Source organism: Oryza glaberrima, chromosome 2 (assembly GCF_000147395.1).
Source record: "Oryza glaberrima chromosome 2, OglaRS2, whole genome shotgun sequence".
In the NCBI taxonomy this organism is placed as follows: Eukaryota; Viridiplantae; Streptophyta; class Magnoliopsida; order Poales; family Poaceae; genus Oryza; species Oryza glaberrima.
The window spans coordinates 5,375,626-5,393,984 of NC_068327.1; the positions used below are offsets into that span (position 1 = coordinate 5,375,626).

At 45.1% G+C, this 18,359-nt stretch overlaps 3 protein-coding genes across 3 annotated transcripts; all 3 read right to left on the reverse strand.

Annotated features, from left to right (window-relative positions):
* Positions 1–322: 322 nt before the first annotated feature.
* Positions 323–3,563, reverse strand: LOC127761012 (EIN3-binding F-box protein 1-like). Its single transcript, XM_052285217.1, has 2 exons — positions 3,238–3,563; positions 323–3,085 (listed from the first exon to the last, which is right to left on the reverse strand). Exons 1-2 carry the CDS (start codon positions 3,260–3,262, stop codon positions 1,119–1,121), a joined length of 1,992 nt encoding a protein of 663 aa, XP_052141177.1. The 5' UTR covers positions 3,263–3,563; the 3' UTR covers positions 323–1,118.
* Positions 3,564–11,482: 7,919 nt separating this feature from the next.
* LOC127764078 (23.6 kDa heat shock protein, mitochondrial) lies at positions 11,483–13,372 on the reverse strand. Its single transcript, XM_052288903.1, has 3 exons — positions 13,246–13,372; positions 12,671–13,167; positions 11,483–12,287 (listed from the first exon to the last, which is right to left on the reverse strand). The coding sequence occupies exons 2-3, from the start codon at positions 12,957–12,959 to the stop codon at positions 11,917–11,919; spliced, it is 660 nt and encodes a 219-aa protein (XP_052144863.1). The 5' UTR covers positions 12,960–13,167; positions 13,246–13,372; the 3' UTR covers positions 11,483–11,916.
* A 45-nt stretch (positions 13,373–13,417) lies between these two features.
* Positions 13,418–17,122, reverse strand: LOC127764079 (uncharacterized). The gene is made up of 5 exons (XM_052288904.1): positions 16,849–17,122; positions 15,252–15,502; positions 14,537–14,627; positions 13,769–13,835; positions 13,418–13,672 (listed from the first exon to the last, which is right to left on the reverse strand). Exons 1-5 carry the CDS (start codon positions 16,905–16,907, stop codon positions 13,619–13,621), a joined length of 522 nt encoding a protein of 173 aa, XP_052144864.1. The 5' UTR covers positions 16,908–17,122; the 3' UTR covers positions 13,418–13,618.
* Positions 17,123–18,359: the final 1,237 nt, after the last annotated feature.

Here is an 18,359-nt window from a genome sequence, read left to right on the forward strand (position 1 = left end):
TTTCAGTAACAAAGCTGTAGCTCACATTTCTAACATACAAGATGGCGAAACGGCATAGGACTTAAATCACACTTTGACTACTAGTATCAGTTAAGAGAAGCTTGCACTCTCATTTTGCATATACATGTAGCTGTATACTTTGAAGAGACGCTCATCCTCCAAACAAAAAACATAATTACTTCGCCTGATGCAGGAAAGACAAGGTAAATCCACACAGCAAACGAGCAGTTCATACACCCTTTTTGCCTCATAAGATAAATAGATAGATCACCAAGGCATTAGCAGAGACATACATAATCAACCGAAATTCCAAGGCACATGATTTTTCACATAAACACATACTTAATTTATTCTGAGAAGGTTGCAAAGATTACAGTCCTCAACAATATGCCGGTAAAAACAGGGATCTGGTGAAAAAACAACCATACAAGGCTGTCATGACAAGGCTCTAGTATGCGCCTTGCAATGGCCAGATCCCCCAACACCAGGCATTCCCAAGAGTACCTGTAACAAAAAATCAACCCTCTATGACCCTTACACACTACCGAAAACATCATCACACATGACCTCAAGACACCAACAGACTCAGTAACCATACACACAGGGTAAGTCTGCAGGCACTCCAGCGTCGTCGGCAGCCTGGAACACCGGCGCTGCCGACTACTGGTGACACCGGCAGTTGAGCTGCGGAACTCCATGACAGCCCCCCTGTGCCGATGCCGGTGCCTGCAACTTCATGACTAGGAAGCAAGCAGTAAAGAAAAAAGGACAAGGGACACTACGGCAACCTAAAAAACCATCATGGTGTTGTGACTATAGCGGCAAGGACCAATGTCTGGGTAGAGGGGGCAGAATGCCAGCAATGGCAGCCGAAGGCTCAAAAAACAGATTGCCTCTTGAGGCAGTCTGTGAAAAAACGAGCACTTGGCGGAAAGCACCCCTCGGAAACAACCGGTCCTCGAACAAATCCAGAACCCACCATGACTCATGCACTAGCCGAAAACATGACTAGCACAGCGATTGACTGGTTGCGCTACCTCTAAGGACGTATATCTGCATCTGGAGGTGCCTCACCCAAGCACAGGTGACACCCTCCAGCAATGAACCATCTTGTCTGCCTATGCGAGAATGTCGCACCACCAGAGCTGCTTCTCCAGCGATGCAATGTTGTGGTTACCAATCATGTTGCAGAACTGAAGATTGAGACCCTCCAAAGACTGCCCCATGTTGCCCAAGAATGACACGCTCTTCGGAGTAACCTTCGAGCAACCAGACAGTGACAGGACACGAAGCTTGAGGTGCTTTGCTGATGCCAGGGTAGCAACACCATTGTCACTGACCATGCACTTGGACAGATCGAGCTCAGCAAGCTCAGTGCAATTCTCGGAGATGGCAAAGAGGCTAGCATCGGTTATCTTGCTGCAGCCCTCAAGACTAACTTGCTTCAGAGATTTTCCATGCCCCTTCACCAGGGTAGAAACAGCTGCATCTGTGATGTTCTTGCAACCACTCAAATCGACCTTGACTAGACCACCCTCGGAAGAGTTGATCAGTGGAAGAAGCCCACGGTCAGTGACCTCACGGAGACCACTCAAATCAACCTGCTCCAAGTAAGGGCAAACCATCCCCACCACAGCCAAGCTTGCATCAGTGAAATCCGGGCAGTCCTTGATGGTCAGGAATTGAAGCGATTTGCACAGAGGAAGCTGCGCAGGCGTAGAGCAGATGTCCTTGATACCCATGCACTTCACCAAAGAGAGGGACCTGAACTTCGGACCGCAGTTGACGAGGAAATCAAGAATACCAACAAGAGTAACCCCATTGCACTCTTCAAGCTGCAAGCTCTCCAACAACCTCGCCGATTCCGTGAAAGCCTTGAGACCGGCATCCGTCATGTGTCCACACTTCCTGAAGGAAAGCTGCCTCAAGCTCGGGCAGAACTTGGCGATAGCAGCAAGCGCGAGATTGGTGACCCCAGGGCAAGAGGTGACACTCATGCACCTCAGATTCTGCAGGCCGGCAGCATTGGCCATCACCCAAAACCCTCTCTCCGCGACCACCGGGAGGCGGACAAGGGTGAGATCCGTGACAGCCTTCCCGTAGTACCCGATCACGGCGAGCGAAGCATCAGTGATGTTCAAACCCTGCAGCCTGATCTTGGTCAGCGAGGCGGTCGCGGAGCACACGAGGCTGGAGATGCCCTGGTCGCCGATCCGCGTGCAATTCTTGATGTTCAATGCCTGAATCTTGGAGCAAGATCGGCCAATTGCCCTGAGGCCATCGTTGCCAACACCGGAGCACGACTCGACAGTGAGAGACAGCAGGTTGGGGCAGCCGTGCGCGACGGCGGCGAGGCCCTTGTCTGTGATGAGCGGGCAACGGGTGATGTCCAGGCGCTCCAGCGAGGGGCAACCGGCGGCGATCTCGGCGAGGCCGGCGTCGGTGACGAGCGGGACATCCCACAGCGCGAGCGAGCAGAGGTTGGGGCTGCCGCGGGCGACGGCGAGGAGGCCCCGGTCGGTGACGCCGCGCGTCGGGTGGCTCCCGCGGACGGCGAGCTTCTCCAGCCCGCGGCGGGAGCCGGCGACGACGGCCATGGCGGCGAGGCGGACGTCGGTGGCCTCCTTGCCCTCGAGGACCCTCTCGACGCACGGATCCACCACGGGAGACGACTCCTTCTCCTCCTCGTCGTCCTCCTCCATGACGAACTCCTCGTTGAGGTCGGGAAGGGAGGGCGGCGCCGCCGCGGCGGCAGCAGCGGTGGCCTGGTTGAGCTCGGAAGCCCGGATGCTGCAGAGGAGGGCGAGCCAGCGGCGGGAGACGCAGGCGGAGGCGCCGCGCTCGCGGCCGCCGGGGAGGCGGCGGAGGACCTCGAAGAGGCACTCGTCGGGGAGCGCGTCGAGCGACGGCGGCTGCCGCTGCTGCCTCTGCCTCTGCCTCTTCGCCGCCCTCACGACGCAGTCCGCCGCCGCGACCGCCGACGCGGCCACCAGCGACCGCTTCCTCTGCTGCTGCTGCACCACCACGCCGCCGCGGCAGAACATCCCGGCCAGCTCCGCCGGCGCCGACACGAGACACCCTCCATCTGAACAAAAAATCAAGAATCAAGAAACCACCATTAGACAAACACCTCAAACCACCTACATCTGAACAAAAATCAAGAATCAAGAAACCACCATTAGACAAACACCTCAAACCGAAACACAAATCAACAACAACAACAACAAGAAAGCTCACCTCCGAGTCCATAGAAAGCCACCATGTCGAAGAAGAAGAACAAGAACAATCACCTAAAAGAGACCCCTCCCCCCAACAACAACAAGAAGCATTTACAGGCGAAACGCCGCTGCTGCAGCAGCGAAGCGGAACCCTATCGCCAAGGCGATAGGGCAAAAAGGAGAGGAGTAAATCGGAGAGGAGAGAGGTGTCGGAGATGGGGAAAGTGGAGGGGGGAACGGAACGAACAGAAGAAGGGGGAGGAGGGGGTAGAGGGAGATGGACTTTAGAGGGGTGGAGTGCGGCGCGGCGCCGCGAGGCGCGCGGCTCTTGGGGGAGACGAGGGGGCGTCGCGGTGCGGATGTGGGTGGCGGCAAGGTGCATGCACGGCACGGACGCGGGGCTGGGCCGGATGCGATGAACCTGTTTGATGGGTGTGGGTGTGGGGGTGGGTGCACGCACCATGAATGGTGTTGGTGGGGGTGGGGGGTACGGTGGCTAGGTGCATGCATCTGGGTTTTTTTCTTCTTTTTTTTTTGTTGCCTTTTTTGTTTCTGGAACTGGGCCACTGGGGCACTGTACTTCACGCGTTGGGAAAATTAAATAAAGGAGTTAGAATGGCCTCGTTGGGAACGTGGCTATTTCTAAAATCAGATCAATCTTTAAAATAGCTGAACAAAAGTTGGGTATATTTTATTTTCTGATTTTTTAAATAAGTTAGGCACAGTTGTAATCTCTAAGTGCTAAATTGGGTTAAACAGATCATATTATTATAATTTTTTCTGTTTTAAAAAATACTATTACTATTCATCTTATTGTAACAGTGCCATTATAGATTTGTTGAAATTGGAAATATGCTATTACTTACTCTTTCAGTATATTTTCTAAATTGCCCCTTTCTTCTTCCTTTTGTCTCTCTTGTTTATCATCTTCACTAGGTTCAAGAAGCCGAGAACGTCCATGGCATGGGCGACGGATGCAGTCGTCGTGGCTGCCGCACACAAGAAGTGGGAAGTCTCAAGGACGGGCTCTAGGAACAACACCTCGTGAATGAAGAAGGATTTGGTGGAGATGTTCGAGTGGATGAGAACACGGAGGAGGGTGGTGGCAGTAGCGCAATGCGACGGCGAATAGGTTGGGATACAAGGGGTGCAGACTGGGGTGGGGTGGTTTAGGGCGGCGACAGGCATGACTCAATCTCGACGCATACTTGAGGGTGAGTTTGTCGAGCTCGAGTGCTAAGAGGAGACGCGGTGCGCCGGATCTAGCCGTCAGGCTGCTGCTTCTCCCTTCCGCTGTCGCTAGTCTCATCAACGGGCAAGCACCATGGCCACTAATGGTTCAGCACCTGGATGGGAGAGAGGGGAGAGAGTGAGAGGGTAGGGGACTAAGGTACAAGATAAGGGGCAATTTTATCAAAAGGATGTTTTAGTGCAGAAAAAGGGTAAGTAGTAGCATATTTCCGATTTTAAAAGATTTGTAATGGCACTGTTCATAATTTTCAAAACAAACAAATTAATAATGACATGAATCCAATTAACCATAGATTAAATAATTGACCGGAATCTAAATAGTCATTTTAATACTTATTAATTGCATGCATGTATATAATTCATTGATTTTATCGCATGGTGGATGAGTTAATTCTTTTTTTATCTTGGTGAAAAAGAAATACTATTTTTGTCAAAAAAAAAATAACCTAGATTGGATTTTACATCATCTATGTTCAGATTCGTTGTACTATATGTTTTCAAATCCAATCCTAGTTTTTTTTTTACGGATGGAGTAGTCACTTGGATAGGGGGAGTAAACAGGTTACACATACGCATACTTAGGGTGGATATCAGGCTAGCTCGCTCGTCTAGGTTTTTATCCTAACGAGCTACTTTTAGCTCAAGCCATCATATTTATTTAGCTCATGAGCCACGGTGCGGTGGAGTGGAGCAGAGGATGAGCTTCAGGTTGTCATTGGTTGCGCGTAAGAGGATCTCAGGCTCGTCAACAACTTCATTACCAGAAAAGCTCGTGCTTGCCACAGAGTGGATGAGTAGCTACGTTCGGTGGTGGTGTTAGTATTGGAGGCTAAGGCGCGTGATGTAGGTGCGTGGCGGGCTAGAGGCGCGAGATGCCGATAGTTGGCAAGTTCATAATAGGTATCAAAATATAGCAACTTTATAATATTAATTTATAATATTAATAGGTGTCTGATGGGGTATTAGGTTGTTGTATTTAGAATGAAATAAATAATATTTATGACTAAAGGGGTAGAAAAAAAATCCAACACTTAAGAATATAAATTCGTTACAGTTTTTTTTATCTGCTCTTTACGTATAATGAATTGAACTTGAAATTTTAATATAAGTAAGCATGACTAGAAATACATGCGCATGTATTTTTATTTTATTTCCAGTGACATTTGTTAGCTGATCCGTAGCATCGAATAAACGTGCTAGATTTCGCCGCTAAACCATTTCTTCAGCTAACGAACATGGCAAAGAACTGCGGTGTAGTAACTTTAACGGCAACTTTTTTGGAAAAAAAAACTCACTTATCAAACCCAACAAAAAGCTTTAAACATTTATTACGAAAGCGAAGTACTACTACTCTGATCCTCCCCCTCCTGCGCAACAATAATAAAGGCGTGCAGCACAAAAGGAAAAAAAAAAAAAGAAACGCATCGCGGAAATGGGAAAAGAAAAAAGAGAGAGAGAAAAAATCCGCGGAGGGCGAGGCGTGTGCGGCTGTCGTCCGAGCGCGTCACCCCACCCGCGTTGCGTTTCGTCACGTTTCGGCGGGTGCAGGGAACCCGGGTCGGTCGGTCGCTCTCGGCCGTCGCGTGGGCGTTGGCCCCCACACCCTTCGATCCATCGCCGGATGCGGTGAACGGAGCCAGGGAGGCAAAAGGGTCCACGGCCATCCACCTCTGATTTCCGCTGCCTTTTCGCTGGCGATTCTCGCCTATCCGCTCCACCACCAGGGTTTCCCTTATCGTTTAGGTTGGGGTTATCACCACCCCACGGTAGCGTGATAACCGTGATAATCGCGTGATAATTGTCTAAAATCGTACAAAAATCACATCTAAAAATTTGAATTCAAAACTCGACGGTTTCGTGGTTTCGCCGCGATTATCGCACGGTTTACCGCGATATTCGCACGGTTATCGCGGGCTGTGTAGCTGAAATCATGTAAATATAAAATAAATAGGATAAAAAAATAAAAAATACGGTTGAATATGTGTAGAAAACTAGAAATTCAGAATAATTGGAAGAATATGTAGGATACTTAAGGCCCAATATCCTCTTCCTTTTTCAATTTGTAAACCATTTTTGGTTTTGCCCTCAAATTTGAATTTAGCTTACTCTATTTTCAAAAATTCTTCACCATTGGCAATTACAAATCAAGAATTACATCCATGAATTTTTTTCAATTTTTTTTCGATTTTTTTCTGGAATTTTGAATTTGGTCAAAATTCATCCAAACCATATCGCCGGTTTCCCCTACCGTACCCCCGCGATAAGCGCGATAACCACGATAATCGCGCGATTATCGTGCGATAAGTGAAACCCTGTCCACCACTCGTACAAATCGGGCTCAGCGGCTAACCCCTCCCCCTCCCGGATTGGGATTCGGTGACATTCCCCCGTGATATTCTCGGCGACATTGAGTCAATGACATGTGGGACCCACATGTGCCTGGACCGGTCCCACATGTCATTGACTCAATGTCGCCGAGAATGTCAGGGGGAATGTCACTCAATGTCCCCCCTCTCTCTTTCCCCGGCCTCTGATTGCAACACGACTTGTCCTGCGAGGCTGTAAAGTGGAGTATTACGCATAGATCCCATCGATTGACCTAATAAGTCAAAGAAAAGAAAACTAAAATTTAAATTTTTAAAATTGAATTTAGAATATTTTCAACGTATTTTCTTTGTAACATTGGCTTTTAAATCGCTACGAATAAATATCTAAAAGTTTTACTTATAAAATATATTTATTTCCTAATAGGCAGTTTTGGTTTATTAGAGAATATATGAGCAACCGATGAGGATCATGGATAGTCTCCTGTTTCTTTTTACGGATTAATACACATGTGTCGATATATTTTGTGAGATTATATTTGTTGTCTTATTCTGGTTTTGAGGCATATGTATGTGCTGGGAGTTTTTTCCCTTACTTTTCACAAACTTCAGCATAACCAATTAGAGTTTTCTTGTTAAGCGAGACCAACGGCTACCACTGAAGGGTAATACAGGAGGTCAAGAGTACATAGTACCAATAACGTAGCGATGGTGTCACATGAGTGAAGGTGAACAATGAGTGGTGCCGAAGGCGGGATGAGTTAGGTGATGACAAAATATGATGATACATTTTGTGGATAGAAGACAAAGGAATATAATGGCTCACAGTCTTTCTTGTCAATGTTGAACCAGTTCAGATGATTAGATGGAGATGGCCATGTGTTGAAGGTAGGATTGCAATAATAAGACACTAAATAGCGTAATGAGCTCATTTACATATCAGTCTATAATCCATATAGAGGTAAAACAAACAGAGCTGTTGAGCTTAAACGATGAAAGAGTGTTTCCCTTTTACCGACAATGCTTTTACTGTCGTTTTCACCAATCAATGGTGAAGATATCACGAGAGAACTCTGGTTTAACCGCCCGATCGAGCTGGCTCTATAACTGAATGTTCTAAGCCCACGTCCACCCATCTAGCATGCCTTTTATTGTGGAGGTGAATATATGCATAGAATCATCATAATCTAATGATTCCAATAGAATTTTCAAAAACACAATAATAAAATCATGTTAATCATAATTAAACATAGTATAGCTACTTTATCTTAGATCTGCCCTTCCCCTTGCCGCCGCCACCGCACACTGGTCGTACGCATGCTCCTGCCAAAAATATAATACAAACCACTTGCGATTTCTCTAATGGCTACTTGATCACGCTGCTGATTGTGTTAGGCTGTTAAGATTTCTCTAATGGCCCAAGCTGATCAATGATGTGTAGTTGTGTACTAGTTTATTGTGTGCTTAGATTAAACTAATCACTCGCTGGCAGGGTGTGATGAGAAGCTTCTTGCTAGCCAACACGCATAACGATTAACGAATCACTCGCAACGATATAGTCTGAACCAAATGGGATGCACCTGGACAAAGGAGACTGATTCGGTTAGGCGCCCGAAATCTCCAAAAATGGGCGTGTTTCCCGTTGCTGATCTCTCTCACGAATTCACATGGCGTCCAGATGAGCTGAATGCTTGCACCAGTACACCACACAAGATGTGCCGAATCGGCCTACTTCTTCCTTATTTTTTTTTCCATAGATCAAATCTTGAAGGAGTTTTTTTTTTCTTTTGGTCTCCTGCAGCTATGTACCCCTCCGTTCTAAAAAGACAAACCTGGTTTCCGTGTCCAACATTTGACCGTCCGTCTTATTTAAAAAAATTATGAAAAAAATTAAAAAGATAAGTCACATATAAATTATTAATTATGTTTTATCATCTAATAACAATGAAAATACTAATTATAAAAAAATTTCATATAAGACGGACAGTTAAACGTTGGTACGGAAATTCAGGGTTTGCCTTTTTTTTTTTTTTTGAGACGGAGGGAGTATATTCCTTCTCTTGTAAATTGCGGCAGAACATCACCTTCTGTTGTAAATTTGAGAAAAGTGTAGCAATCAATCAGTATATTTGTTTGAGTGCAGCATCAGCCAATTTTATATTTTAAATTAATGTAGATGTTCGTTTTCATTTTTGTTGCTCCGTCTTGATTTTTGAATGGACAAGTAAAGTACTTGTAGCTACAGGTTTGAAGTATGGCGTCAACGAACACACATATGTGTTTTATGTTTCTCGAACGTTTAAACGATATATTTTTCACAAAAATTTTTCTGAAAAAATTTTTGTTTCTAAAACATATTAATCTATTTTTAAAGTTTTTATAAGTTATTAATTAATTAATTAATTTGTTTTATGTGCTAATGGGAAGGGTTTCAGACTCCCTTAGGGTGCGTTCTAATCGGCAGGATGGTTTAGCCGATTAGTTACACGTAAAACCAAAAACATGATTTGTATACGATTAATTAAATATTATTATATGAAAACTTAATTAAAAAATTGATTAGATTTTTTAAGCAACTTATATACTGAAAGTTTTCATATTTAGCAGCTTGTAAAGTGTGTTAACGAAAAACGAGGATTAGCTAAGCCGTTTTAGCTGAAAAGAACGCACCCTTAGTATGTGTTTAATTAGAGTGGTAGGATGGGTCAGGCTGAAATGAACCGGATATTTATGATGTTTGGTCTGAAAACATGTGGAATAAAATGATCAAAGAAATGAATCCAAGTCAGCCCATCCTAAAAACTGCTGGACTAATCCAACCAACTTTTCCCTTACGTTAACAATATGAGTTATACCCTCACACCCTAAAATGATAAGATTAATCCAATCCTTATGCCAAACGAATGGATGAAATCATGTCATCTCATCTCAAAAAAATTAGGATGCACCTAGCACATCCTACTATATCTTAAAACTAAACACACGCTTAAAAATATAGCTTTAGCAAGATGGAGGAAATACATATTCATGGACATACTTCCTTCATCTTATAGAAATTAGATCCTACAATGAATCTGAATATTAATATTATGTAAAGGAAAATGAATCTGGATATACCTATGGTAGGGTTTGTTTTTACTGACGGAAGGAGTATAGCTCACAGGTGCATCTGATATATGTTGGGCTCTATGGTTGAGTAAGAATGACATGATTTTTGATAAATCATTATCTGTTTCATATATGCAGGTAAATTTCAGAGCAACACATTGGCTCAAGTCCTGGGCACAACTACAAAAGGATGATGAAGAGGACGAGTTTTTAAAAGTTGCATGTCGAAATGTTGAGACAACGGTTATGCAACTGTTTTCTAATTTTGGAAGGAGATTAACAAATAGAATTCAATAATTGTGTACTTCTTATCTTGGATTGGTAGTCTTTATATTTTGCTTTTTCTTCATGGTTAGTGTCCGTTTTTAGTTATGTGAACTATACACGTTTTAAGTATTACGTTGTAATAATTAGCTATATCTCGTTGTGCTCCATTATCTTAAAAATAGCGCATAGGTGCACACACATTGATGTGGGTTCGTGATGCTGTTGTCTTCCGTGTAGCATACTCCCTCCCTCCGTTCCAAAAAAAAGACAAACCCTGGTTTCCGTGTCCAACGTTTGACCATCCGTCTTATTTGAAAAAGTTATAAAAAAAATTAAAAAGACAAGTCACGTATAAAATAATAATCATGTTTTATCATCTAGTAACAATGAAAATTCGAATTATAAAAAAATTTCATATAAGACGAACAGTTAAAGTTGGACACGGAAACCCAGGATTTGTCTTTTTTTGGATGGAGGGAGTACTAGGCTTTGTATGAATCCAAAGTTTAGATCTAAACTTCAGTCCTTTTTTATCACATCAACCTATCATACACATATAATTTTTTAGTCACATTATCTCTAATTTTAACCAAAATATAAACTTTACGCTGAAACAGCCCTAGTACTAGTACTGTAGACTGTACTAATCCAGCAAGAGGAAGAATCGTACTACTACTACTACTGGCACGAGATGTGTGTTGCAGTGCGCCTGTGCCCATCACCCCCAATATCGCCCATCCGGGCTACGTGGCGCGCCCTGGATCACGCGCGCGCGAATGTGTCGCAATCGTAGCCCCCACGCTGTCAGTCACTTCCTCACCCAGTCGTCGGGAAGAAAAAGAAAAATAAAAGGAAAAAGAAAAGAAAAGAAAGAAAGGCCGCGCGATACATGCACTGCATCCATCCATCCCCCTCACCTCACCTTTTCGCACTCGTCACGCGTACAGCTACAGCTACAGCAGCGAGTGACTTTTCGCAAGCGCGAAACGGGAGACGAGAGCCACGCGAGTCCCTCTCGTCGCGTGCCACCACCACCCCGACGAGGCGACGACGACGACGAGCGGCAAGTTGGGCGGCATCCCCACGCGGCGCGCACATGGGGACACGTATGTTTCACGGGGGTGTGATCGCCGATAATGAGATAGAAATTGGGGGACGTCGTCGTCGGTGACGCGGTCGTTGTTATCTCGGCGGTGGGGGTGGGTGTCACTTGGTGAGAGACCAGGAGCCAGCGAGGCAGCCGTATGGTCATTGTTATCTCTTACTCTAGCTTTTTCTTTTTGGAGTGGCAGTCGTATTTTGAACGTATTTTTTTCTTTTTTTTAGAGAGTTAAGTTCCCTTTCTTTTTTTAAGAAAAAAAAAGATTGATAGACAATTCATGATGATGTTTATGTAACCATCCGGGTAATCTCCATAGGGCATAGGCTAGTGAAATTTGATTATTTGAACCCTAGCGAGACGTCGTTTTTTTCTTTCTAATTTCAAACAAAATTTTGAATCAAAACACCTGAAGCACACGATTCGAGGTGGCTTGATATGCTTGAAATTCACTCAAAATTCATCAAGACTATGAACGAGGCCATTCATAAAGGGTAATGTGGCATTAATAAAGAACTCCAGAATGCCACATTATGGTAGTAGGCCCATACAGTACTTAATTACAGAATCCAGGCCCATACACAAGATGCGCCGGGATAAAGGCCCATACAAACGAGGCCCAAGCAGCCAGGCTCAGTCCACGCTGCTACTACCGCACCTTGACCTCGGTGACGCTCCTCTTCCTCTCCGGCGAGCGGGGCACGGTGACGTGCAGCACGCCGTCCCTCACCTCCGCCGTGATCCCCTCCGCCACCGCGTCCTCCGGGAGGAGCAGGCCGGCGTGGTACGTCGCCGCCGCCCAGCACTCGCCGTCGCCGTCGCGGCCGCGGTCCTCCTCCACCAAGTCGCGCTTCTCGCCGTGGATGGCGAGCACGCCGTCGTCCACGTAGACGCGGACGTCGTCCTTCCCGAGGCCCGGCACGTCGAACCGCAGCCTGTACCGCTCCTCGTCCTCCCGCACCTTCCCCGTCAGCGGCCGGGTCAGCGTCTCCGCCACCTGCGACAGCGCGCTCCCGATGCCTGCATGTGTACGTGCAAGCAACCACGCTCGTCAATGCTCGCCGGCGTACAATGGGGAGGAGTAACAGAGTTTTTTTTATATAACTTTTTAATTTTTATTTCAAAAATAAACCTTTCTTAAGTTTACTTTTAAAATCTGAGTCTTTGCTACACTAACTCATATGACGTGAAAAAAATAATATCATCATGCCACCCGCAGCTGTCGGATAGTTTAGATTAGTCACACTATTTAGATTAGTAATGTATAATAATATTGTTTTGTCACGTCAGTCCTTGGCTAAAAAATTCATATATTAAAAATAAGTTTTGAAAATGCTTATTTTTAAAATTAAAATAAAATAAGAATAAGAAAATCAGGAGTAACTGAGTAAGTGGTACGATACCGTCGACGAGGCGGAACGGGACGAAGTCGCGGAGGTATCGCCACGGCCAGCGGCGGCGCGAGCGGTCCACGACGGCGACCTCACGGCTGTGACCGTCGCCTTTCGCAGGAGCGCAGCCGCCGGTGGTGGCGGCGGCGTCGGCTCCCGCCGACGAGAAGAGGGCACGAAAGTTGAGCGGCCCATGAGAATTGGCAGCCGCCGCCGCCACCGGCGACGCCGCGTGCGGTGGCCTCGCCAGAGCGCAGCCGGCGGCGAGGTGTTTGCTGAGGCATTGGCGAGCTAAAGCCATGGCCAGCAAAGTGTGTGTATAAAATGCTAATGCACCACTAAACCGCAGTGAAGTGAATTTGTCAGTTAGTTACTTTGCTTGAAGATGGCGATGCGATCGTATTGCTGTGAAGGGTTTCGCATATAAAGCGAGAAAGAACACGAGGACAGGAGTCCGGAGAGAGGCATCTGGAAAGGAGGCGAAGACATCCAAAACCCTCTGGTAGAGCCTGAGAAATGAAGCATATTCAGGAGAAGAGGAGTAGGAGTACCATCTTTGTCTAGTCAGCTCGACACAATCAGCACACCTGCATAAACACGGTAATGGCCTAATGGACAAGGGGCAATCAGCTAAAGGCATTGCCAAGAGGACGTCAGATGCGACACATATCCACCTCGCGGAAAAAAAAGAAAAAAAAACTAAACAGAGCCTGCACATTGATTAGTAATAACAATGTCCAATTATGCACAGCGAGAAGATATCACAATATGAAACTTATGTTAACACAATTAGCAGTAAAGAATATGTTACGTTTACTTAAGATAGGGATGCCATCCTGTCTCCAGGAATACCGCAGTTATCACCCACAAGCTTTGAAAAGCTGAAGTTTTTCTGAGTACATTCTCGGTGACTCATAATTTGACCCCACAAACAACACCCTTCATCATTCATTTAACCCACTAATCATATAGGCCTTCCTGCTCCCAGCCGTCCACGAGGAAATCTACCATTTCCTGCCAATTGAAAACCGACAGAAACTTCATACATTGTTTTTGCATGAGACAAGTGCGGAAAATGGGGATGAAGCATAGTTTTGTAAGAGATCTTACACCAAGAGGGATCGCTTGTGGAAATGGTTTTGTGCTTCCTAGAAGGCTCTCATATGTAGCATTCCAACTGCAGTGACGGGCACAGGCATGGTAAACAGTCAGCAGTGCCCAAATACAAACTGATGAGTTGGAAGCAGTATAGACAACAGACCTTAGGCTAGATTTTACCAAGAGTTTGGGAGACAAATGAGTTGGAAGTCAGGACCTGTTTGGGAGACAAATGCCAGCCAGGATCCTGGCCTATTCCCACCGAAATGAACCAGGCTGGGATCCCGGCCAGGATTGCAGCTCCCAAAGTGTCCCTCTAAGAAATAACAGAACTACTAGCTCGTCCTTTTCAAAGGAGGTATTTAACATATCTAATATATGGCACACAAGGAGATGAAGTAATAATAATGCATACTAGGGGACTGTTTTGGTTCATGTCAAAACCTCCTAATCGGCTAATCCATACCTTCGTGACTCGACAATTGAACTAGAGATAACTTATTGCATCCATCCATTTTTATATACCACTATTTGACTAGGCATCTTCTAAATTGAACTTTACTATAAATTTCTCGTGCAACATATCGTTGCTAATAGAAAATCATGATAATATGAAACTACAATGGGTACAAATCTAACAGTACATTTCTGTATCACTAGACCTACAAATCTAGCATTACCACTTTTGTATCACCACATCTACACATATTTAGCCACTTTTGCACTCACTTATAAAGTATGAATAATTTGAAATAATTGCAGGAATCTGTATATGAATACCTTATTTTTGGCTCTCGAGGTTGTTGACGCTGAGAATTGTGCCTTCTGTTTCCAACCCACTGTTGCCTAGTCTGGTTCCACAGGAGAAGTCCTACGGTTGTACAAGTAGAATAATCAACATAAAAGAACTTAACCTAACATGTACGTATAGTTCGTAATAATGTAACGTAATAACCTAGTTCCAGTTTGGTAAAGATCCTTTCGATTTGAGTTTCTTATACATGTATCTTCCTTATACATGTATTTTGTAAACCAAATATACACATGACTACTCTAGAATTCGATAGCCATAAATTCCACGACGTCTTATACTAGTATTCTAAGGTAAACTGAGGGCTGACTCTGGGGATCAAGATTCAGAAGGCCTGAGAGGAAATGGTTTTGTCCATGTGGAAATGTGGCCACTCACAGGAGCAGTTCACTTCACTTGCTTCCCACCATTAAATTACTTATATATAGTCAAGTAAGAAATTTGTTTTGCAAATATATGCAGGATGCATTATTTTTAGAATTGCTATGGACCACATAAACGCTGGAATTTGAAGATAACAGTTGCCATGTGCTGAAATGCAATCCATACGAGTATGGGAAACTGACCCTCAATAAGTATGAACTACGGGTTTAGCGTTCTCTGAAAGTATATGGATATTCCAAAAAACAGTATGGGCACCTGCTGCCTATTTTAGTTCAAACACGGACAGAAGAATGCCTTTACCTTGATTTACAAACTCATTTGGGTTGGTGCTACTTCCAGCTCCATGCTGATCGCTCGATTGTGCTGCCGTACTGATTGAAGACATGCTACGCTGAGATTGCATGGCACTATTCTCCATTCCCGGCGGGCTTGAACTCCAAAAGTCCTCCGACAAACTCCGCTGCTTTATTGAGCGCCCTTGAATTCTTAAACCTTTTGAAGGCTCATCAACGGCTATTATTGGAGTAGGTTTCGCACATCCAAAACAATTTCTGCTCTGTTGCAAACCAGTATTGACTGATAAATGATTAGCACCAAGCAATTGAGAGAAGTTACAGATCAACAAACAAGCAAAGGATTGTCTAAACCAAAATTGTATGGAAAATACATATAGTTGATCACTTGATTAGTACAGGTTTTGCACTGCTTACGAGTCCTCACTATAAATGTTCAATTTTTTTTCATTTGGTTCGAAGAAGCTGAAGCAACAGAAAACAGTTCAATTCGCACGGGAATAGGGTTGGATGTTTGAAGCTATAAATGGTGCCTAAATTGAAGTAGCAGGTTTCAAGGAGCTGGCCATTCCTAAATGGCTGGAATAAGCAGGTGTCAAGGATTCTAGGTAGAGCCAACAAAAACATAATAAGACTTCAACTTGTGCGTAGCATAAATCTGTTTATACAAATTATCTAGATTGTAGAACAAAAATGCAGAACTGAATTTCCCATTGATTGAAGGAGCAATAGCCAATCAATAGATACAAGCCTACATGTATTTAGAGTGAAGTTAACATATCCTTAAGATTGTACTCATTTGCAAATACCAGTAAACCTGTACCCTTCAAATTATAGATATCATCAAGCAACAAACTCTCTAGCCAGTTATACTCTACAGATTGAACCAGCATTTAGATATAAAACGCTACTACAGCTAAGTAAATTTCCCAGATAATAGCAGCCAGAATTCTTAAATGAGCCATAACTTCATTTTTTTTTCTGCGGTTAAAAAGAAAAGTTTTTGGATGACACAATGGATTAATAAGCAGGCACAAATAAATATACGCTGCAATAGTAGTCTACCGGGGGAAATCTTTCGCTATTCTGCGTTATCAGCTTTATTATGCGAAACCTCCTTGAGTCCGCTGTTTGCAAGCTGCAGGGAGCAGAAAAAAGGAGCTGAAAGGAAACCTAACAGCAGCAGGCCAAAGGGCCAAAAGTGCTATGATGATAACCTGCATTGGTAGGAAACCACCAAACATTCTCTTGTGCCACTAATGGCCATCGACAAAAAGACAGAGAACACATCGAGCAATCATCCAGGTCATTACAAGCAGGTCAGACCCATCATAACCAACCTCGCTGATTGGGCACGAGCTGGTCACTACACATGGTTACACACAAAATCGCGAAAACCTTACTAAATCCATGAAATCCTAACGGGGATCAATGTATGAACACCGAATTCATCCCGTCGGACCAACGAAATCGCGCCTACCCGCACGCATCAAACTCGCCTCATCATCCCGCGGCGGCTCCCCTAACACTCGAAATCAAATTCTCGCGCGTCAATCAGCACAACACAGAAGCAGCCAGGGTGAGGGAGAGTCAGAAAGGCGTACCCAACGCAGGCGACGAGGCGACGCACCCACGACGTCAGGGACGAGCAGCCTAGCAGCATAGCATCCGGCTCCGCCTCCCCCGCCCCCACCACGGCGACAGAAGAATGAACTGAGCTCAACCTCCCCCCACCTCCACTCGAAACCCTAGCACACCCCCTCGAAACCCTCCTCCTCCTCCTCCTCCACCCGCGCCCGATCAATCGATCGATCCAGAGTACAGAACAGACGAACACAACCACGACCGCGACGGCGACGGCGAGGGCGAGGGCGGCGGCGGAGGCGGGCGGGGGGGGGGGGGGGGGGGGGGGGGGGCTGGGCTTATCTGGTGCGAGCTTTGGAGGGGAGGAGGAGGGGGGGAATCATTGGAGTAGGGTGGGGAATTGGGTTTGGGTTTGGGTTTGGAGGGAGGGGATCACGCGGGGTGTACGTGGGCAGATGGGGCGGAAAAGCTGGGAGAGCGACCACTCCACCACTCCCTCTCTCTCTCCGTCACTGGGAGGATGACAGGTGGGGCCCTGAGGGGGAGCTGGTAATAATCATCCAATCCTCCCGTGGCCATTATTGGGTTTGTTAGCATTTAGGGCCCCCGTTCTGACTTGATTAACGTACATTTCATTTTTTTTTCATTAGCACGTTTTTAAAAGGCTAAAAGATATATTCCGTGTGAGAATTTTTTATAGGGAAGTTGCTTTAAAACAAAAGGATAAATTCATTTTTTTTCAAATTTATAATAATTAATTTAATTAATTATATGTTAATGTTTTTTTACGTTCCATGACTTAATTCATCTTGATCGTGTTCAAACGCAGCCTTGATGGTGTTAATGAATGATGACGAAGCCAGGATAGGCAAACAAAAAAAAAATAGCACATGATTAATTAAATTTTAGTTACTACAAACTTAAAAAATGGTTTTATTTATTTTTTTAACTTATATAGAAAATTATCATACAAAATGTATCATTTAGTAATTTAAAAGACGCGCTAAAGAAAATTGAGAAAAATAACTAGTAAAACATCTTAATAAAAATGAGCTATTAGCAAATGCTAATGAAATTAAATCATCGTCGCGGCTCGGACGTCGGCCTTGGAGAGGAGAACGCCTGGCGTGCACGGTGCAACCTTACCTGGACGAATAAACAACGATCATCCTTGCCTCCTGAGTCCTGCCTGCTTCAAGGGCTCTGTTTAGAGGTAATCTAGAGTTATTTTAAAAACTATTTTTTACATAAAAAATAGCCCTTCAATGAAATAGCTCTTGAGCTGTTTAGATCCAAGGGCTATTTGGTGCCTGAGAGTTGAGGTCCAACGCATCCACGCCGGCGTGGGGAGGAGGAGCGTATCCGGGGCCAGTCATCGACGGCTGCGACGGCCAGACGCTTGGGTCTTCGGAGAAGAAATCGAAGCCACCACCCTCCATGGAGAAGAAAACAAATCCACCAGTGTGGGGCCCGGCGACGGCTCGGGTGGGGGCCGGCGGCGCCGCGATTGACGGCCGGCGAGGAGTGGGGG

What these genes read in the sequence shown, in the direction of transcription:
- LOC127761012 (XM_052285217.1), bottom strand. Translation starts at nt 3,262, where the DNA reads ATGGTGGCTTTCTATGGACTCGGAG. An exon ending in GGCTTTCTATGGACTCGGAG is followed by an intron (nt 3,086 to 3,237) that starts GTGAGCTTTCTT and finishes TTTTTTGTTCAG; the next exon opens with ATGGAGGGTGTCTCGTGTCG.
- LOC127764078 (XM_052288903.1), bottom strand. Translation starts at nt 12,959, where the DNA reads ATGGCTTTAGCTCGCCAATGCCTCAGCAAACACCTCGCCGCCGGCTGC. An exon ending in CCCGTTCCGCCTCGTCGACG is followed by an intron (nt 12,288 to 12,670) that starts GTATCGTACCAC and finishes GTACACATGCAG; the next exon opens with GCATCGGGAGCGCGCTGTCG.
- LOC127764079 (XM_052288904.1), bottom strand. Translation starts at nt 16,907, where the DNA reads ATGCTGCTAGGCTGCTCGTCCCTGACGTCGTGGGTGCGTCGCCTCGTC. An exon ending in CGCCTCGTCGCCTGCGTTGG is followed by an intron (nt 15,503 to 16,848) that starts GTACGCCTTTCT and finishes GCAACAGAGCAG; the next exon opens with AAATTGTTTTGGATGTGCGA. An exon ending in CCTCGAGAGCCAAAAATAAG is followed by an intron (nt 13,836 to 14,536) that starts GTATTCATATAC and finishes CCGTCACTGCAG; the next exon opens with TTGGAATGCTACATATGAGA.